This window comes from Hetaerina americana, unplaced genomic scaffold (assembly GCF_022747635.1).
Source record: "Hetaerina americana unplaced genomic scaffold, ioHetAmer1.1.p SCAF_9, whole genome shotgun sequence".
Classification (NCBI taxonomy): domain Eukaryota; kingdom Metazoa; phylum Arthropoda; class Insecta; order Odonata; family Calopterygidae; genus Hetaerina; species Hetaerina americana.
In genome coordinates, this window is record NW_027287538.1 from 58,548,915 (window position 1) to 58,572,538 (window position 23,624).

Consider the following 23,624-nt stretch of genomic DNA (forward strand, 5'->3'; position numbering starts at 1 on the left):
ATGTTCAGATACGCTTGTTTGGTCAAAAAGTGTTCAGTATTTTGAGAAATGCATTGTGTAGCATGTAAAGTGATGCTCAGATGATGTTTATAAATAGCTGTATTTAAGCTTGTACCTTATTAAAATACATAAATTTTGATCTAGCGAAACCAGTATAAATTTATGTAAAAATGATAACACTTTACCGCTCACTTTCATTTCAAAACTTCTCAATTTAAGCAATAAAATATCCATATCAGATTCGTATTAGTTAAAGTTCAATACTGAATTTTTTTACTTCATTTAATGTCTTAGGTTAAAAAAATATACAAATATACTGCTCATAACTCGTTCTTCAGTCTATGAATGAATGGATTCCACTCATGCAATATCTCGTAGCCTTATCCAAGAAAAATCACCCCCACAAATTGACTCAGAAAATGAAGAAACTCTCTTCGGCATTCTTTGAGATCATCCACAGCCTCCAAGCCAAGGAATGGTCGGCGTGCGTGTTGCATGTAGTTTTTATTAGATTCTCTGAATAATGGTAAAAGCTTCGTTATTACAGAAATTATGTTAGGTTTTCATGTACCTGCTTTGCTTACCGTGTGATACTTATCTGCAGGTGAATATTTCATTTTTTTCCTCCAATACCCCCCTGATATCATCTCCCTGCAAAGCTCTTTGTGATATTATGTACGTATAACATATATTGTTTACCTTACCGCTAGTTTTAATACATGATTTCCAAGGTAAATAAACCTCTAATAAAACAAATGCCCGACTAATTTAATTGGGATAATATGAATTTCATGCTAAATGACGAGTCCAAGGTTTGTATACAAGGCCATGGTCCAGGCGCCTTTAATATTTTATATTTTTTGGTCTATCCCTTGTTATCTGCCTTAATTCCTTCCGTTTGACATGATAATTATTCAAAATCCGCATTGCTGGAACTCGGGAGTGCAGTAATAGTTTACGGGAAATAGAACTGAACTAAAATATGGAGAAGATATATTTTTAATTGCTTAGCATCAACCAAAAGAGGTGATTTGGGTTTATACTAAAATATTTTATATCCCTAAAAATGTTTTTAAATAACCGGATTCCATAAAAGTAATAATATCTCATATAAATTAGAAATTATGCCATTGTATTTTCGTTTGGATGATGACCGTGGCAAAAACTGATTATATCAAACTTTAAAATGAGAAGATATTATTACAATTAATGCCAAGTTTTTGTTAACATTTTAAATTATACAATAATAAATACAATCTAACAAGTTTAGCTGGAAGTTAAAAATATGATTAGAGTTAGATTAGATATCAAAGGAAATTTCAATTTACTTGTAAATAATCGATTTCTCCGTCAGTGGCAAGACTTTCGAGTAGAGCGTAAGGAAAAAGTTTGCATTTTCGAGAGGATGTGATATATTCAATATTTTGATTTGAAAGTCTTATTTGGAAGAGGATATTACTTTAGGTTGGTGGTCGACCTCTGATCATCTTCCAAGGTGGCTATGATAGAATTTATTTATTCCTCCGACACAATGGATACTCTTTTCTCAAGTTATTTATATTTTTATATGCCATATTCTTCTTATCAATACGAGACCCTCATCCAAAATTTCCCTGTTACTTGCGAAACCTCGGCTAGTGACGGAATCAAACAATTTTGTAAAAATTGCAATCAAATAATTCCTGATTCAATTTTATTGATTAACTCGTCTTTGCCTTTTCGTTAATGTAAGTTATGCTCCATAAGATGTCATTCTTAAGATTTGATTGAGCAAAAATCGTATTCTTTTCCAGTATTTTTCGAATTTGGATTTCTGGAGAAACCTTATTTTACCTGTATTTGTGATTTCCTGTATTCATCATTTTCCACTTATAAATAAATGAAGTGGTTTCGGGTTTCCTGATAGTGCTTTCATTATTAAATTGAATTTTTCTACTAAGTTTCTTATACAACAATCGATGGAATACATTAAAAATTAAACTTCTTAATTTGAAACTTCTTCAAAATACATCGGTGTGTAGTTTTTACTTCTATGTAAAGATTAGTTTTGAATAAATAAAAATGCCACTTTTAATTTCGATCTACTATCTCAAATTTTTCTCTCCTAGTACATCCCGATACATTTAAATTTTTAGCTTCTAGCAATTGGAAACATTTAACGTTTTTTAAAAAATGTCCTTCAAAATATTGATATGGATTTCATTTGGTATTTCATACACCTTTGACGTAAACATATTTATCATTCAGTTTCAACAGAAGAATATGCTATCTTCATTTGAATTACTCTTTATTATCTCATAATAGAATAGTAATCGAGAGTTTAGGGTAACTGGTATCTCATTCATTCCTTCTCTTATATTGGCTCGTTTATGTTAATTTAACTCTCCATCAAGTTTACCATCACCGCGTAATATTCGCGTGTAGTTTTGTGTTTAGCTTTATAAGTAAGCTCCAGCTTAAAGCAGTCATTCCATATTCTGTTCCGTGTTGAAACGTTCCCCCTGGTAAATCCAAACTTGGGTTTTGTTGTTTCGTCCTATCAGATTCTAAGAATTTATGGTACTTGTGTCGTCATCAATGTGTTTTGAAAAGGGCTTGGGTGGCAGAGGAGAGACTACAGTTTCAATCTCTCCCCACCGAAATAAAGGCGTTTTATCTATTCGCCTATCTATCCATCCGTCTCTCAATTTCTCCCAACTTCCCTCCACCACTTTCCCCCTCCCTCTCTCTCTCTTTCACTTCTTCGTCCGTAGTCATTGCCTTCCCATCCCTACTTCCCCCTCATTCCCTGCCCACTCCCAACTCATCCCCTAGCTCCTCTCTTTAGCGAATCCAGCAGATCGTGCGAGGGAAGCTTTTGGGAGAAGAGAGAGGTAGGGAAAGGGATGGAGAAAGGGAAGAGGAGTGATGTGGGAGGGGATTCCAGGAGAAGGAAACGAGAGGTGGAGGAGGTCTGTGACGCAGAAACCGAGCTTCGATATTTCCCATGGGGTTCAGACGAGGAAATGTCTTATGTATATATTTTGTATGCATTATTCATGCCACTTATTTCGTGCGTCCCCCTCCGCGAAACCCCCCCTCCCCCCAGATTCCACCTCCTCCGGGGCCGCAGAATCCTACCCCCTCACACCCCCTTTCCATCTTTCCACCTCCCCTCTTCTCCCACAAGTCTGTGTTTCTCTTTCAACTCCCGAAATATAGTACCCTGTCGCTCTCTCTCTCTCTCTCTCTTCCTTTCGTTTCCTTTCTTATCCCCTCCTTCGTCTCACATGGAAGCGCCCAGTTGAAAACTTTTATGGAAACCTTTTTTACGGCTCCGCAAACTTGGTCTCGAATGTGATGTGAAAAACATATATGTATATTTTTTGTGCTGTATTTGATTGAAACAAAAAAAAGCACATACACTAAGTCTTCCTGGTCCAACCTGCAGCTATTGGTGACGGAAATAGAAAAAATTAATTTCTGAGGATATTTAGTCAGCGGGAAATGATTTATTTCACCAACTTGAGTTCTGAAAGGTTCCATCTTCTTCAGTGCAGCCTCCGCTGGTGTAGGGCTCTTTTCCGACCTTGAAAATTACGGAATTCGGGTACATAGATTTTCTCAGCACCTCCTGCTCCTTAACAATTTTCGAGTGAGTTTTTTACCGCTGTTCAGCGACAAAATAGGCATCCCAAACCCTTTTGAGCCGTCCAGAGATAGAACGCCAGGAAAAGATGACCTGATATACGCACTCACTGATAATCAATACGATCACTTCAAATGATTTTCATTGCTACGCTAAAGATGATTACTTTAACCCTAAGGTTCACTTGTATTTGATTGAAAGCATTATTATGGATCCTTATTAAGGGAAGGAAAACGATGTGTCAAATGGATCGGCCTAGAGGTTCCAATAAAGTAATTCTAATTTTTAAATAAGAAGTAAAATCCTTTTTTTCAGAATATTAAAACTAAATCTCAGTATATACAGGTACAAAGCCAAAGAATTGTTAAGCAACATGCAAATTTATGAAAAAAGTGCGAAAACTTTCTCCTCATTAATAAACTGTTTAATTTTACAAAATGACGACCTAGAGGAACGAATAGTTCTATACCATGTTATTTTACGGTATCTTTACGTAACAGGGCGTCACCATTTACTTGTTTTCAATTGGTCCTTTGTGTTTTACCTTGATCATAAGGCTCCTTTGCGAAGAGATCTTTTATATGATGGCAAGCCAGTAGATTTAATTTAATAATTGATAACCATAGTGGTTATTTTCATATATTATTACTGAGAATTTTTTGTAAAGTATTCGAAACTTCAAAGAATTGATTACTATGTCAGGCCACCAAATAGCAGTGATTTTAAAACGAAAAACAAATGTGAATGATGTGTGGAATTTTTTTCTATGGTAACATGAATTAAAAATACATCATCAAAAATATATCAACTTGCTGAATGAACGTGTAATTGAGATTTGACTGAGTAGGATCCGTTTGTTTTGACTGATTCGAGAACTTGAGCATGGGAATAATTTTACCACTAAGCAATAGAAAGAGTGGTTTATCAGATAGGGAGTGGAGACACTGAGCCTATATGAAAATGAAGACGGCCGAAGATGACGCAGAAAATCGGTCCTGAAGAGGAATCTCCGAGGCAAATGTCTCCAATCAGGATAAAAGTCAAGTTTATTTGAAATGCTGGAATACCTATTAAAAATAATCATGGGAATATTTCCCATTCCATCTTCTATCGAGTAAATAATTTTGTTAGCAGTGAAATTAATTTAACGTGAAAAATGTGTTATATTGATCTCTCCTCAAGGTCGGGTCAAGTTACAATGTCCGGGGAGAAAATGCCTCTTTCGGATCCCGTTTCAAGTTACGTTGCCTACATTTCATGTTTCTTCCAATCCCCCGCGCGATATTTTATCCCCAATAGTCCCCCAATCAAATTTGACATCGATTCTTCCCACCCCCTGGGACTACCCGGGCAACGGCGGTCTATTCACACATTCACTCGGACCGGAGTCGACTGGAGGTCCCGTGGAGAGGGACAACCGGGAGGGAGGCATGTGTTATGCATTTGAAGAAAGCCTATCGAAAGGTCGACCGGGTTGTCCCGCAGGAATGAGAGGCCCACATCGGCAATACAGTGCTATCACAGAGGTCACTAAGGAATGGAAAGAGAAAGTCTCCCATGGTACCATAATATTTCATCAGTATGAGAAATATTTACATCTGAAGACAAGTGAACTGAGATATTGAGAATGCAATTCCTCGTATTATCCAGCTGGGATATATTTTTAGTATCTCCCGGAATTATTCATCAGCGAAAATAAGTAGTGAAGAAATACCTTTTATGTTATCGAAAATGCAACGTTGTTAATAATCGCTTATTAAATGCAGTTGATCAAACTGCTTTTTAACTCGTCCAAATGGATTAATAAGTACGAGTACTTAGTCACGGTGCCTATGGAATCATAAGTCGCTACCGTCGTTACAATTGAATGATATTCATTATAACGGGTAAAATTGGCAAAATATTTAGTACAGGTAACCGAAAATTAAAGGAACTTATTACATCACATGCTATAGATAGTCTATAGAAAATAATGATGAATAATGGAGCACATTTTTCAACTTTCTATGCATAAACATTTGGGTATAAAAAGGTGGCACTTTTTGTTGAATACTGTTTTACAGCAGTGTATTTCTTATGCGCCCTAATATTATAGCTTAATAAATATTTAAATATTAATTTTTATCAACCATTGTAAGGATTATATTATTTTGTTCGTCGTTCTAGATTCCCGTAACTAAAAAAAACTACTTTTTGTCGTTCAGCTTAAAGTTTCAATTGAGCAGTTGATCTTTGCTAATTTGAATACAAAATATTTACAGGGTCAGGAATTTTTAGGAGATGACCCAGGAGTTTCTCTCTTACTGAATATTGACGGAGTATCTGATTCAAGCCGGAAACTTGTCTCTTTGTTAGAATATCTATTGAAAGATCGAGTCTCTAATTCATGATTATGGCGGTAGAATCCACCTAGTACGCCATTTAAGACTTATTGAAGACATCCATGTGAGTTATCATATTATTTTATTAATTATTTTTCATGAATTTCAATAAATATCGTCATTAGTTATGTGATGAAACCTTTTGTATCCTCTGATGAATAGTACATAAGAAATGTTTCATTATGGTAAATTTAATAACTAATTAAAAAGTACCAAGCCTTCCCTAACAAAACATTACTTTGAACAACAGAATCAATTAGTAGGTAAGTCACGCTGACTCATCCCTCTTACATTCAGATCTAAATAACTGATAAGATAAAATAAACAAAATTAGTCAATCAAAAGAGCCAAAATGTTAGAATAATTAAATGATATATTCAAGTTATGCAAAAGGTATATTGACTTACAAAGCAACAATGGTAGATATACCCAAGTACATATACTAAATATTATGTTGAATCTTGGTGTTTAATACGATCCAATAACTGTATTATAGACTTCAAAATAATTCTTAATAGAACATAAAATTATTCATTTTTAATGAATTTATTTTACATGCACGATACCTTCGAACTGTAATCTAACAACTAAATCTTATTCCAATACATCTTCCTAATGCATATTGGCTCAGGTACATAGATATATGTATCTCGTACTCAGTAAGGCTATAGTATCCAGACGTATGATTTACGGAAACCCCTTTTCCCGTAAAACCCTGGATTCTACTGTATAAATTTTTTAGATTAATTTTTCCGGAATTCCCTCTTTGGAAACTCACGCATTGCGGAAGAGCCCTATTTAATCCCCTTTCATTCGTTCTCACGTTCGTCCGCCCGCAAGCCATTGGCTCTCTGATTTTCCCTTTGTCTTTGTTTACCCTTGTCTAGGTTTGACCCTTTGGCTCCGACCCCTGAGGTGGCAATTAGAATGAAAGCGACGAGAATTCGGATGAGGAACGTCTATTTACGTATTCTTACGACGTCTTTGATCAGATGAGCATACAACCTCAAATTTAGTTAATGGAAATATTTTCGATGCCTCCAACGTCACTTTGGTATAATTCAAGTGTGTCGAGGTTAGGTTGCTGCAGAAGGATAAAGATTTACAAAAGGGCTCAAATATTGAAATTAATACATTTAAAATGGTCATGAATTCCACAGAACACGGTTATAATACCTTCAATTTCGTTTGGAGGTGCTCCGTTTTTATGATAATATCAGGATGATCCCATAGACATCTGTCTCTCCGCTCTATTTGATTTACATCCATTTATTCTGATGCTAACATCTTTTGTATTCTTTCATCATTATTTTAGTTTCCATTTTTAATTTTGGCAGCGTCAAATACATCATTGCTACATGAAACGCCGTGTAACGTGTTGTTTTTAATTGATTTCTACTTATCTTTTCGCAACCCATTTAAAAGTTGCCCGTTTAAAAGTAAAAAAATGCTGAAAAGGTATCCTGAAAATATTGCGAACAGAAAACTTTACTATTGTGATCACAATGTTTTTCATAGGAGAATAATTGAGGATGGCCATCTTGAATACAAACCTTAGCTATTCCACGTGAGCCAGTTGCATAAATCATAAAGTAAATTATTTTGAACTATTGCGCTGGATCGACTATCAGTATTATTGCAACGTATCGTACGAGAGAATGAAATGCCATTCTATTATTTCGAAGATTCGGTAACAGTTATTGCTAAATTGAGTAGTTAATGTTGACCATGATTTTAAGTACACCTACCTGCATTATTTTCCAAGTTTGTGAATTATAACGCGAGGATAATTGGAAATAGTATTGCATTTTTATCATGTTTGACCACATTCTGCAGTGTTTAATCTTTATATTTTGTCTTTTCTTGGCAGTTTTTACCCTCAATCCATAGAGTTCCTTTAGTTTTCTTTTTTTGTGGTCATTTAAAAGTTGTCTCTTCCATTGAAGAATGAAATAAATATGTAGGGAAAAGTTTATTTTGTTCCTTCTATGACGGCACTTAACGATTGTGACAGCGAGTATGCGTGCCTGGTAATTTTTCAACCAATGGAATCCAGTTGGCCGCGAAAATAAATCGGGAATACTACAGCAGTTTTTCAGCGATATGAAAGGGAAAGAGGTAGAGAGAGTTTTGGAGAGTGAACTCGAATGATTTCGTTTTACCACTTTCGTGCATAAATTATGCCGGCATTTTTCTTCTTTTTTATTATATTGCTCAACGTTACTCATGAAAATGCCAATTTTCCGGGCTGCTGGATTTTTGTGGCGCGTCGTTAACTATTCCCCTTCCCGCCCCTCTTAAACTTCCTCCTCGTAACCATCCTAACTCCTACCCAACAGGACCTTCACCCACCGCCCCGCTTGAGCACCCCATCCGTCCCCCTCTACATCCCCACTTACTGTCGGCCGCCGCCTAACCCTAGGTGTCCCTTTCCAGCCTCCTCCTCCTCTTCTCTACCCTCCCCCCCACCTCATCCCGCTTCCCCGTCGAGCTCGAGAGCCATTCCTTATATACATCAGATCGCAGAATGATTGAACGGAATTCCTGGGGGGTCATCAAGGTTTTCGGGTGGGCCGCGGAGATCGGGGGACGGGGGCGGAGGAGGAGGAAGGGTCACTGGGTGGGCATATGAACCCCAGAATCAGCAAAATTGGCGCAGGTTTACCGTCGAGGGAGGAGACCGTGGTGGGGAATGGAGAAGGGCGGTATTCGAAAGTGGGTGGGGGATGGTTTTGTGAGGGTCGAAATGAGCCTAATTTATCTCCCTATCGGTGGTGGGGAGGATTTCGGCTAGGGTGATGAGGTTTTTGAGGGGCCTGACGGGGGATGGGATAGGGAGGGAAAGGAGGGGAGGAGAGCGGTGGCGTATGTAAGAGCGGTGGCGTATTCGCGTGGGTGCGTATGGGGGTGGACTGTGGGATGGAGTGGAATTTTTTTTGCGGGGCTTTAAGTCCGCGCGTTGGGGACGGGGTTGGGCATGCCTTAGCGAAGGGATTATTTTTATAGGAATTACAATTAGCGACGTTTGTCATAATTAATGGGCAATAAAAGGCAATCGCTTTCCTTGGAATTCCGGAAAAAACCATATTGGATGGATGTAAATAATCTACCATTTCGTTATGAGCCGATTATTTGGAAATTTTAGACGAATCCACTGCGGTTGATTGGGAATATTCTTGAAAGTAATTTCATGGTATTGCAATTACGAGAGACTAATTTTTTATCTCAGGTGAATTGTTTGCATTGTAGCGATGTATTCAATTATTTCACCATTTTCATTAAATGGTTTGGAAGAGATCAATAGTCTGAATTAAAATCCAGTTCCATTGGCAAAACCGACAATTTTCGGCTCTTAAACTCTCGCAAGGAATCCTTAAATATTGAGCAAGGGACGCTAAATACCAACTTTTGTGGATCTCGGTGATTTTACTATATTAATTGCTTTCCATGGGCGCCAGAAAATGGTTTTCATTGCATTTTAAATTTTTCCACTAAAACTCTATTATTACTTATTAATACCTATTAATACTCTAATGTCTATTATTTTTAATTTAATAAACCAGCCCAAATTACCAATATTACAAGATTAGAATTCCTTCAATAATTTTCTTCCATTCTGTTAATTTAACTCACTCTAGCCAATGGTGGCAGCTGATTGCTATTGATGTTGCTCGAATCGTCAGAAAATGAAATTGCTCAATGCGTCATTATTTTCAAGCAGTGATTTTTGAGAATGTAAATCTTGCAGTTGGCACCGATTTTGAATTACTAGTGAACAAGTTAAAATTCTCGTAATTACTTGATATTTGGCAATAGTCAATTTAGTAATGTTAAAGTTGCATAGTTATCTAAATTACTTTGAGGGTTATATATAAAATGAAATGACGGTAACTCCGTCTTGTCTCACAAATGCAGTTTAATAAAGACCGTTGTAGATCAATTTAAGTTTGGAGAGTTGCTATATTGCTATTTCATTTGAGAGAAACCTGATGGAGAGACAAAATCTAATGGCAATGAAAGGTATTCAATATCAGTTGTATTCTGCTGAATGGGCTTTATTAAAAGTGGCAGGGGTACAAAAATGAGCTCCATTCAATTTCGTCGATGCCTCCATTTCCCATTTCCTGTCTTAGGGATTCTTCATATGAAACTTTTAAATTGAAGGTAACCTTTTCACTACCCCCTCAGTGAAAACAGAGCAGGTAACCATGGTGATACTACATTTCAGTTTGATTTGTCTTCGGAAGAGTTATGTTCAGTGTGGGCAAAAAATATATTCGAAGGACGTGGCGTTCTGGGAAGCAGCTTTTGATCCTGAGTTATTACGTTTATTACTTCTTTCACCTGCGGCCATGCCGACTTTTTCTGTTCCTCTGGCATTTGTAATTTTGCGAAATTGTAAAACACAAAATTATTTGTTTCAATAGCTAATCAATTATTTCCCTTGTGGTGTTTTCTAATCAAATAGCTTACTCTTCATAGCCTTTACGAGCACGAAATTTCGTACTGAACATTTTCCTGGTGAATAAAATACTGCTCACGACGTTCCATATGTATGAGCTCAAATTAACAATTCTCTTACTCTGGGACTTTCTTTGGTTTAGTGTGACTCTTTGAAATGTGCCCGTATCCAAATGGCTTAGCCAGTATTTCAAGTGTAAAAATAAAAAGTTCTTTTCGATCTCAAAAGAAATTTTGGCTCAAATATGATTGACTACAACTTTGATTAGAGCTTGTTATTTTGTGCTACTCTTGCATAAAAATTTACAAACTATCAAAGACCAACGCGTAACTTCGCACAGATTTTATATTCCATTATTTGGAGCTGATATTCTACAATTATAACGGTGTTCTTCTCAAAACTGTTCATTTTGCGAAATAATAAGTCTAATTCAGAAGGGATTCATTGTGCTTGAATTAATAATAGCTGCAGATATGAATTACCTAGCCTAGAGTAGACTATTCTCCGATTATTAATTTGATTAACTATCTGTTTTAAGTTTTGCGTAATTTTATTACCTTGGTTGATATGCTTTATTGTCCTAAACTTGGTTTGGATATATGTTAATGATATATCCATGTCCTCCGTGAAGACAATGGACCTTCTGTCTAAACCATTTTGGAGTAATGGAGTTTCTTTAGCATAAATATTTTCCAAGGATTACCCTAGCTTGACTTTACCTAAAAAGGATGCTTACCTCGCCCAAATGCGTGTTATAAATACATCAGGACAATTCTTTAACTAACTCGTTTTGGCACTTAGTAAATGATTACCCGATAATGTTTGCGTTGATTGTGTGATTACCGAATTTGCTGCTTATCGTAGAGGAGATGCAGGATGTAAATTGTGAGTTTTTTTAAAGGAAATTAAATGATAACCATTGTATGTGCCCCAAATAGTTGGATAAATAATAATATGGATATTTTTTGTAAAAGTTTCCTAATTTCATTCGTTAACTCCGAGAATAGCCTTTACTATTACATTTTTTTAAAAGTATTTCATCGGATACAAATAACGTTCACAGCTTTCCTACTTCTTTCATCGACATTTTCAGTCAATGGGGCTGATTTCGTGGGACGACTTTGTTGATACCGTACTATAAATTATCGAAACTATCTCCAAAAAAAAGAAGAGTTTTGTGTGGTTTTTAGTGAATGAATTTCGTTCTGGGATGGCCCAGCATCCCAAAAATATGTTAAACCCATGATCATGTATTTATTTATTTTAGCACCCTGCAAACCACCGCCAGGGGGTGTGGCAGGGGGTGCGTTCACACCAGACTAATTTTGACCCGAATATGACCCTACCGAGTTTGGATAAATATTCTGAACCCTTATCGTCCGTAGAAAAAATGAAATCTTAAGTCAATCTGTTTTGCACTTGATCTCTCTAATTTTATTGACATGATCTCTCCTACCGTTGTACGGTGGGGGACAATAATACATTTCCAAGATCACTGCTAAAGAGTCATCTCTTCAATTTGTACTAGACATTTAACCTGTAATTTAACCTTCGCTCCGTGACTGATTCCCAGCCTAGCTGCTCTAAAATTTTGGAAACGCTACTAAGTTTGTCATAAAAACGTTTTTCAAATCCAACTCCTCTACGCTGCTCGCGATCCAATTCGGCCATCAATCCGACTTCATGAGGATCCTATGTAATTGAAGCATATTCGAAATGAGTTCTAAACAGCGTAAGACAACATTTTTCGCTAATTTTTTCATCACATTTACCCAATACTCCTCTAATGAATCCAAAATTATATATTAGCTTGCCCACATATTCCCCAGATGTGTCTCACCCAGGAAAGGTCGTGAGTGAGGGTAACGCCTAGGTATTTATTAGAACCTACACATTCCATTTCGGTGTTCCTGATGCAGTTGGCATTCGGGAGAGTATTGCTCTTTTTCCAAAAAATGTATCACAACGCACTTTTTAAAGTTAAATTCTAATTGCCAAGTGGCGCACCAGCGTTGTATAGCGTTAAGGTCATCTGATAAAGCTGCTGTGTCCTCAGGCAATGAGTTTCTCGAGATTCAGCGCCGTCCGAGTGAAAGGTGGAGTGGGAGTATTGAGCCGACCCGAAGCTCTGTCGTAATGGTGAGAATGAGGAGGATGAAATCCGAACAGGGAACAGAATAGGGCTCGCAATCTGAGCATCCGTCGTAATATGGTATTGAGAGGACGGGGTGATCAGCCGTGAAGTAAATGATTGTATCGCCATGCTGCTTCCATATTGATTCCATTTTAGGGAAGAGAAAAAGTATCAAAATGAGAAATATTGCCCAGAAAAGTAGTCATATCATACGTGACTTTAAGTTATGTGAAGAAAGAATATGATCCAGTTCTTGGTTCCTTGACGTATTATGTTTGAAATGATTAAACAATTGATTGTATAAGTTTTCATAAAATGTTTTCTTCATTTCAAGTACATAGTCGGAGAAATTGTCGAAATATTTTCCAATAATTCCGCAGTGCCCCTAAAACAGACCTTTACCATGCCAAAATTCTATATGAGCATCTATTCGTTTGTGTTATTCATTACGCATTGCTGTTCCTAAAATATGTTTTCGCAAAAACATTCTTTTGGAAAATGATGAGCTGAACAATATTAACTACGTCTTTGCTTCGTCGTTGGTTAAAATTGTATGACTAAAACTCCGTTTTTTTCCTGTATTGATTTTATGCAAGCAGTTGTTCACTGCACGTTGAATTTATCCCCGGAGCTGTATCAAACTTGGCTTCAATAGAGAAATACAGGGGAGCACTTAAATGAAAATAGTTACGAATTGGTACAATTTTCGATCCGTTTGACTTCACCATATAATCGAACAAAATTTAGGTGTGTCAATGTTAGTCAATGTGTCACCCAGTTCTCTTACCTGAATAACCGCTAATACTCCCAAAGATAAGTGACCTAATACCCTCAGTAACTCATTATTGTAGTAGTTTGCAAATAATGAGTAGAAGTTGATGCTCAATTAAAGCGCTCTTTGTAAGTAACGTCATTATGTTTAAGGCTGGATGCCATTGCGTTCTCCATTCGAAATATTTGGGAAAATTATATCCATAAACAATAAAGTAATTTAGATAATTTAACAGGAGAATTTATTTTCGGGTCCCAAAGTCAATTTTTTCAGTCCGGCGCAGATCAGTTTCAATTTTCGTCATTAAAAGCACAATTTTAATTGAATTTCATTCAATTAATTTTTTTTTCATGTGCTCGACAACGATTGCTTTTAAATGAGAGCTACTATGTGTAGGTTTGGAAGGTGAAATATGCGGGACGCATCCAATACTCGTATATTTGACTTTCACGATTGCCTATTTCTGACTGCAGTACGTGCACGGAATATCTGCGTTGCACTAATATGAAATTGGCTAAATAGTCAAAAATAATCGACCTCTCCCAGTTGAGTATTTCATATATTTGTCAAATTTTTCAAATGATTAATCATTTATGATAATATTTTCTCACAGGGCGGTTGGTACCTTGAAGGAAAATCCTCGTGGTATAGCAATGCTGCAGTTTTCTCATTTGTTTTCTGGTTGCTTTGAGTAACTGCCGGTACTGCGCGTTGGCAAAATTAGCTGCATAAAATTTACGATACACTGAATTATCGGACAATAGCATCAAATTTTTGGAGGTAGAAGGATTGAAGTAAAAACACGTATTAATTTCCGCGTCTTGATATACTTCTATTACTTTGGGATTGATTATAGAAAACCTTTAGGTTTATTTTTCCAAATTAGGTAGTGTGATATTTAAAATTCACTGGCATTCTATCATAGTCCACATACACCAGGGAACTGGAAACCATTCATATCCACTAAAACCCAATTCTTTGCTAAACGGCCGAAAATTCAGAAATGTGGGTAAACCTCCTTAGGAATTTCTTTGCAGAGAGACTTTCCATACTATTCATCAATAATGAGTGTCAGTGTACGTTTCGATTTTTACGAAAAAATATACTTAAGGAATAGTCTCGTAAATCTAGTAAGTAAAATGTTTGCCTTCGATTCATTTAATTTACTTTTTTTTCCGTTGGATTTTTGCCAAATTTATTCATCAACCCGCTTACCTGTGCAAAAGTAACGATAAAACTCTTCTGGCGTGTTGAAGGGTAAATGATGGTCGTCTTAAGTTGAAAACAGTTTTATTTCTCTAAAATTTTAGCCAAAATGCCAATAGACGCAGCCTAGTCAGGTCATAGGTTCACCTTAAAAATAATGGGTAAGGGTGGTTCTAGGGACAGTGCATCCTTTAAGAGAAGCTAACATGCTTAAGTATTTTCTCTTTAGTATCCACTTCAGACGAAAGACTTTGCATGTTACACTTTCCTACTGCAGGGATTTGAAGAAAAACATTTTCTGTCCCCAAAATAACATCTTTTCGGAAATATTTTAGCCCTGGTCCAATTACTTCCTCTTTATGAATGCATCAGATGCCAGCACATGGTCTTTGCCCCTTCAGTATTTTCTCGTTACTTAAATATCTGCTTAGTTTCAGTGACTCATGTGCGTATAGAAGAGTCAAGAAGATAAATTCATTAGAAAATTTGAATTTGGTGCCTATACAAAGCGTCATTTTACTCGTGTATAGATTAATTTTCTTTTGACTGAGTTAAATTTATTTTTGCTTCTGTCACATCGTGTTCATGCATAAAATACGCATTAAAACGAAATTTTGTCTCTTGTTTGAGCACTCAAAGTGCCGGCTTTCATTACGCTTGCTATGATATCCATTTTCCAATTACTCTCTATAAAATGCCTCTTTCAATTTTTATTTGATATAAAATCAACTTTTACAAAAAAATACGATTTAGGGGAGACCCAAAACAGTTCATGATATGGCTGTTACTAGCATCAACGTGGTGGAAATTATGTGATTATTTAATGTTAATTTTTATTTAAAACTTATGCATCACTGCTAACTATGAATCAATGCTGGTAGAAGTGGTAGTAAACTTGGCCTGGAAAGTCATATAGTCATTCGCACGATGCAAAATCAGTCGCATTTCATGGTCTTAAATATTCATTTTGTGCGTCTGTGACAACCACATCAATAAATAACGTATAGGTTATGGCATGGAATGATGTCTTGAGAAAAATTGCTAACGTAGGTATATTCAAATCTGTAAACATTCAGAAGGATTCATCTCTTATTTTAGATATTAATGAGAATCGGAAATTTGAATGTTTTGAGAGGTTTTGGCTCGTTGCCTGTCATTCTGAGCGACGATATCTTCTATCCATCTTTTCCCCCTCTCACAATTCATATTTTTTGTTACTTTCACAGAAATTGCTAGAAATCATTTCTCTTTTTCTCTCATTCCAGTACTCCGAGGATGGAAATCACAGCGTGAGCATTCTTACGTTTGTGCCAGTTATTGATGACGACGGGAAGTACCTGACGTGCCGTGCTGAGAACCCTTATATCCCGGAGAGTGCGTTGGAGGACAAGTGGAGACTCAACGTCCAATGTAAGTGTTGAATTCTTTTATTCTGTGAGTTGTCTCAAACTTATTTTCATGTTAAGAAGTAGGTATTTTTTATTATGAATATATTTGATTGTGAAATCATGCCAATGTGACATTTAGTGAAAATCGTTTTGTGTCATTTTGTTTCTCTAAATTTACCTTGGCAAAAATCATTAATCAACAAGTTATAGAGTAAACTATAAGGTCATAAATATTTTTAAAACGTTTAAGATACTGCTAAAATTGATCTCGCCGATTATTTTGTAGAAATCCTTTTCCTTAAACACGTCTTTTGAGCAAAACTCCAGAGTATATTCGGAAAATATGTTATGGGAAAGTCCCGTTATGAAATGTAACCTTCACTTATTTGTCTTCAGACATTTATTTTGGCAATTTTAGATTAGTTTTTAATTTTCTTTTTCTGTATAGTTTGAGGTCGATGCGCCACTTTCAGGGAAACATGTATTTATTTCTGTATAAAATGATGTTATTATGTCACAAACCTCTTTGATTTTTAGATTAGAACTTTCTTTTTGCAGGTTGGTTGGTTATATTATTTAAAAAATAATTATGCCGTTGAGAGTAGCCATTAATTTAGGGGAAAGATGAAAGAAAGTTTGAAATGCCTCTTCTTCGCGTATTCAGTTTATTGTGCTGTAGGCAGTAGAAATGCCCTGGCGCCGTAAGGAGTAAGCCCTTAAGATGGAGGTTCACTTTATGGGTTAGTCGATTCACCTTGGGGGGTCAATGTTCTTGATTCAGGGTCTCGTGCATGCCAATTAGGCACTTTTGGAAGTTGCTATAATTTCCTTGGCACCCCAGAAAAAGCGTCGTCTTCCTGTTAGGCCACCATACGGTGAGGTCACAGACTCCCTAAGGTTTTGGTAGCTTCACGTGCACTAAGTTCCTTGCTTTGAATATTTCTTTGGCTTCTTGGATTTCCACGGAGAGAAAGATGTGATTTACGTGTTTTTCGCCCATACTACCTTTTTAAATTCATTTACAAAAATTATTACGTAAGTAAGAGACCTTGAAAGAAATACTTTGGTTTTGGTTAAAACCATTTTTGTTTTTACCGATCCCTTTTGTAGGTATCACTAAATATGCACGATATCCCAAACCCATTCTCCCTCGTAATTTTTGTTGCTATCATGTATATCATCAATATATATTAAATGTAAATATTTTTCACGAATTACAATGATAATAAAAATTAAAAATTTGTGCGGTTGAGAAAACTTTGACCCTATAGACTTGAAGGAAACACTAAATTAATATTTTGTTAATTTTATTTTTTTTTTCGATTACAATCTCAGAGCTTTAAGTATTTCCAAAGCTATTTAAAAGGCGAATGTTTTGAAATTCAAAAAATAAAATGCAGTTATTAGACTTTAAGTGAATTTCAACCATTTCTGAAATGGATTAATGCTCCAACGAGTTCCTAACACCATCCTTTTTATCATTTCGAAATTGTAGCTGTGTCACTTCAGCGTCATTTTCTACGTGTTATTTTATTTAGATCACTTGTTGGTACACATAATATGATAGAATAATGCGGTCTGTCAGCATGTCTACGCATTGACGTCGTAAACAGGTTATGCTTATTATATTTCAAGTGTGATGAAGAAAAATATTATTTTAATATCCTTAACATTTTATCGATTGTTTGAAATTATTTAATTCGAATTTTGATCGCAAAGCTTCTTTAGAGTAATGTGATGCTAAAATACTACTAAATATTTGTAGCTGTAAAATAATTAGTAATTCGGTATAAACTACCCTCCTAACTTTAATTCAGCGGTCATATCATGAATATCTGATCAATTGAAATGTATGTTTCGCTGGGAAATTCTAGTTTCTTTATAGTCGAAATGGTTAAACGGTCGATAAAGTAGGTGGAGAAATGTAGAACTGTATTCTGCATGCATGTTAAATACTGAATGAGTTTTATCTCGATGAAATATAACGTATGAAACGCAACCTTCCAATTCAATTTTCTGTTATGGTCTTGAGTTATCCTTATCCAATTCACGAATGTTGCACTTTTAAAATGAGATCTACGAATTTCACAATATTTAAAGTTACCTCATTTCATTCCATGGCAATATTTTTCCTTCATTTAATGCGTTTCCCGGAACCTTATATATTACGCTCATCCAAATACTCCGAAATACTTCAATAAAATAACTAGATGATTCTTCATAATGGTCATAATTTATTATATATTTTTCCCGTTTTAAAGCACGAGTTAAATCCTTGGTAAACATAAGTTTGAAGTGTAATTTTTGGCAGATAAAGAGAAATTAATATTGAGTTAGAGAAAAAAGTGCGTAATCTATAAAAATGCAACTATTTCAAAGCAGAAAATTCATTCGCCTTGACCGGGATTCAGACCGGGTGTGGTCAATCACTTCGCCGGTCATTTAGCCATATTGATTCGAATCTAGATTAAGTTGAATTATTTTTAAAATTATACTTGTTGCGTTTTATTGCGTATCTGCGGATGACTCCGTTCTTTCTTTCTTCCGGATGTGCTGGATTTCGCCTTCCCCCACTTCTCCTGTGTTCGTCCTTTGTGTGTGTTCCTGTCCCTTTTCCTTATATCTATTTCTTTATAAATGGGTATTTGATCGCCGTTTGGCGTGCTTGAATGTGTGTGTGTGTATATATATATATATATATATATACATATACATATATATATATATATACATTCAAACACGAAATCCCGCCAAACGGCGAATAAATACTCATATATACAGAAACAGATATAAGGAAAAGGGATAGGAACACATATAAAGGACGAACACAATAGAGGTGGGGAAGGCGGAATCGAACGGATCACAAGAGTAAAAATATTTCCTCAACCGGGACTCGAACACCGGATCTTTCCACTTGCCGGGCGGATGCTCTTAACCACTTGAGCTATCGAGGAAATGTAATTTACCCTGAGATCCGTGGGTCTAATATGTCGCCAAGCGCCCCGATTCTTTCAGCCAAGAGATGGCGTCAGGGGGCTGTTTCACCCACCAAAGGAGAAATAGACAATACACAAGGAAAGGAAAGGACAGTGGGTTAGAATTCATACAACATCATACAGGAAAGGAACAGTGCGTTTCGTGGCACGCATAGCCAGAAGAAAGAGATGAGCCACATTGGCCAAATACACATTCAAACACGAAATCCCGCCAAACGGCGAATAAATACTCATATATACAGAAACAGATATAAGGAAAAGGGATAGGAACACATATAAAGGACGAACACAATAGAGGTGGGGAAGGCGGAATCGAACGGATCACAAGAGTAAAAATATTTCCTCAACCGGGACTCGAACACCGGATCTTTCCACTTGCCGGGCGGATGCTCTTAACCACTTGAGCTATCGAGGAAATGTAATTTACCCTGAGATCCGTGGGTCTAATATGTCGCCAAGCGCCCCGATTCTTTCAGCCAAGAGATGGCGTCAGGGGGCTGTTTCACCCACCAAAGGAGAAATAGACAATACAGGAAAGGAAAGGAAAGGACAGTGGGTTAGAATTCATACAACATCATACAGGAAAGGCCTGCCGCCTGAAAGATTCCGCCTTCCCCACCTCTATTGTGTTCGTCCTTTATATGTGTTCCTATCCCTTTTCCTTATATCTGTTTCTGTATATATGAGATATATATATATATATATATATATATATATATATATATATATATATATATATATGTTCACCATTACAATTAATACTTTATGCCTCGTAAGTGAATTGAATATAATTAAATAAAAAACTATACATAGGAACAGGCATAGCAGTTACTTGTAGATCACATGAAAACCTAGGAATTTGAGTATCTGGGGCGTAATACTCTTCCAGAAGAGATTCCTTCAATCCCCCGACTAAATAGTCTTTGCGGGAACGAGAGTAATCCGAGAGAGGAATGACGAATGAGGGTTTTGCATCTCCATCTTTAGCCCTTTCAAATCCTCCTTTCGTACGCACCGTGCGACTCAGAACGAAGTGTGCTTTACCCCAAGACATTTCCAAAGAAGCAAATATTTAAGTGCCTTAAGCTGTTATTGAAATGTAATGCCTAGACACTTCACTTACCGTTTCCTCTACATATTCGCGAAAACTAAATATTTTCGTGGGCATCGGAAACGTTACTTTTCAATAGCTTCAAAAAATGTTATATGTAGATACTTTTATCTATAAATGAATGCGCGCATACTTAACGTTTGCATTTATATAACTTAATTAAAATGATTGAAAATGATGACAACAGATTTAGTTCTTGGCATTGTAAAGTTAAGAGGGATGGATATTGTGTGAAATTTCATTGGCTAGAAACTAGTAAGTGCATGCACCGGATAGTGAATGGCAATTTATTGTTGAAGACGGTGATAGAGGGATGAGTTATGGGAAATAAATGTTTTTAAAAGAGAGAAAAAATGATCATTTAGATTAAATTTATGAAGATCGAAACTTTACTTTTGCCATTTTTAGTATGGCTTACAACTGTAGCATCAGTAGCCGTTTTTTAAAAATATACCTGCGTTTTATGCACTATGAAAAAGCCATTTTGGCTTTGGAAATGAATGCATGGAATGCAAGAGGAAGGTATGCCTTTTAGATCCTCTCATCACTAAACATTCACTAGAAAGATTTGTCTTAATCGATTCATCACTACGGTATAGTAATGAATGAGGGTACCTTATATGAATGTAATGGTTAAGGTTTTTATCTTTTTTTCAAGAGACTTGTGTATATGACCTGGATGGGATATATCTTTCTGATGATTAAGCCATATAATCAGCAATTTTCAGGCCCCAGTTCTAAAGTAAAATATCAAATCATGATTAGGCTCTCTTTATTGAAGTAAATAATCTTTCGTAGTGTCTTCTTATGCTTTGTTGAGAATTTCAACGTATTATTGGATTCATAATTACTTCTTCGATTACTGACTGTCGAATTTTTTTTTACTTTTTCTCCTGTGATCCAAGAAGAGTAATTAATGTATATTTCCTGACAACTTTATTATTTGTACCATGTACACATTATGTGGAGTTTTAGATTCTAATGCCTCTAGAAACTAGCTTTGTAAATTTTGAAAATATTACAGGTTTCAATAATGTGCTTCTGCAGAATAGGCGTTTAGATGCTGTGATCACTTTTCAAATTAAAAGGCAAGCGGTAATGTGAACATGCTACTCCCGTTTTATTTGGTGCCAAGGGACGACCGCCTCATCTAGCGGTCAATACACCCCCTACGTTTAAACTTCTCACACAACCTAGAGAATATTGCCCCAAAATCCTTCCGCGGCACTGTGGACCCGAACAATCTTGCGGGGGTGGGAAGCCTGACATTGTGCCGCAACCACAAATCTCTAGGTACGAAAAGGACCACTATACACGTAAACAAAATTGCATTGTTCAAACCAAAGGTCAGTTTTACAGAAATTGTTGAACCCACCGTTGGCCTAACTTCTACCAAGTGTGATATTAACAAATTGGTGGTACTACTGAGGCCAACTGTTGTTACTGTGCCGCTTATGGCTGCTCGGGAAGTTTTAGGGCCGGGAAAATAAATTCGCTAGGGCTGAATAGTATATTTACAGGGGAATCAAGGTGGTTTAGCCTTGGGACCCTAAGACTTGAACTTTCCCAAAGGTCATCTGGTCAAAGATAACTGGAGGTAACCTACGTCACGAAAGATTGGTATCCCATAAACCCATTTGAAGAAATTAGTTTCTAATGGTGTTTTTTTTTTTATGAGAGCAGGGGATCGAGATGGTGCGGGGGCTAACGTACTGGCTTCCCACCCTGAGGGCGCGGGTTCAAATCCCGGCGGTGTTGAATATTTTTCAGAGGTATCTCGATCCCTACTTGAAGTGCTTTGTGGAGGGCACTTTGAGTGAGTACGCCGTCCGTCGGACGGGACGTTAAGCCGCGGACCCCTTGGCGCCTTTCGTAAAGAGTAGGCTAATGCCGACGCCGGGTTTCTCTCCACCCTTCATCCTTTCCTGTCCTTCCCCTATGGCGCAAATGACCTTAGCTGTCGGTCGCCTCCCCTCAAAACTACTACTACTACTGGAGGAGGGCATTTTATTTTTTAAAGTTGAGTTTATAAATCAGTAGTTGTAATATGATTTAAGACGAAGTTAAGGGCAGTTGCGTAGCTCTAAATTATGAGTACAAGATCCGCGTCACAGCATTCTATGGCCTTGTATACTTGCGATGTCGTATTGGGATATTTTACATATTTCATATGCGCAGCCACACTTGATAAGAGGGATAATGAAACAAAGTTGAGGAAGTGATGCCAGTGAGTAGTCTACCCGGGAACATTTCCTAGTTACAAATTGAGAATGACCTGGGTGAATATGAAAATATGGCCAAAGAATATCTCGACGTTATAAAAGAGCAACCCCTAAGGCGAAAAATCAAATGCGAGTTTGGTTGTCGAGAGAATATTGGATTCTCCCTTGTTCGTGCAATTCCTGGGTACCCGTGCCATTTCCTATTAATCCAACAGCGCATATTATGTGCGGCGAAGACGTGCCCACCTTCGCCCCATCGTCCTCCTCTTCTCCTGCCGCCGCCGGTATTTGGGCGTCGACGGTTTCGGCCTTCCCACCCGTCAGCAAGGTGCACGCTACCCCATGCTACTTCATGCTTCCCCCGTCCTCCCGTCAGGAGGGCAGGGGGAGACGGGCAGGAAGAGGGAGCGGCGGCGACCGCAAAGGCCCAGCGTAAAAATCGCCCCGTCGCCGGGCGCAACCGAGTGACGTCCTTCTCTCACCGTTTCCATGGGCTCCAGGGAAGGAGTCCCGAGTTTGGCGTCCGTAGAGGAAGGGTGGAGAAGCGAACAGAGAGTGGGAGTTGAACACCTCTCCGTGTCGGCATCTGACCACCACGGATACTCAGCTCCCTTTCCTCTTCCCCGTACGCTCTTTGAAAAAATATTCTTCCTTCCTTCTACATACCCTCATACCATCCCCGTCCATCTGCGATTTAGGATTTTTTTCAGTTTTTTTGCGACTCTTTTTCCGAGCGAGAGCGCATTCCTTTCCCCGTGACTTGCCCACTGTGCGCTGAGCCCACTGTTTCTCTCGCTCTGGCATTTTTCTCTTTCTCTCACTCTTTTCTCCTCCTCTGTATTTCTCTCCTCGAGAGCGGCAAACGTGACCGGAGTGAGGAATCCTTTTCAAAATAATAAAAAAATGCATTTAAAGAAAAGAAATTATACTCATGCGGAGGATGGAGATTTTGTGGTGCGGGGGATGCATGAAGTCGGAAAAGATGACCTTTCCTCTGTCCTTTTCTCTCTCCTTTCTCCTTTCCCTTGAGCCCAACACTCTTGTTTCCTGGGATCATGGGAAGAAGTGGAATATTTAGCCCGTGTTATCTTGGGCGTCGGTGAACCGGATTCCGTGCGCGTTTCTGCGTTGCTCGCAATCGTGAAGGGACGTTAACATTGTCGATCGAATTCTCCTCGGAGCGTCCGTCTCGGTGTCGTCTCCGACGTGAAAGGAGTCGCACTTTCAGGGAGATAGGCAGATGGAAACGAAACGAATGAGCGTTGGAATGAACATACTTCGGGCTGAGGATGCGTGGATTCCTGGTTAGTCGAAGGAGCAGCTA

The 23,624-nt window shown here is 37.4% G+C and overlaps 1 protein-coding gene across 1 annotated transcript in view; it reads left to right on the forward strand.

Moving 5' to 3' along the window:
- Positions 1-23,624, forward strand: part of LOC139698581 (neural cell adhesion molecule 2-like) — a 555,474-nt gene that overhangs the window by 288,646 nt on the left and 243,204 nt on the right. The window contains exon 7 of the mRNA XM_071597424.1: positions 15,849-15,993. Within this exon, the coding sequence (XP_071453525.1) occupies positions 15,849-15,993 (145 nt within the window). The remainder of the gene's footprint in view (positions 1-15,848; positions 15,994-23,624) is intronic.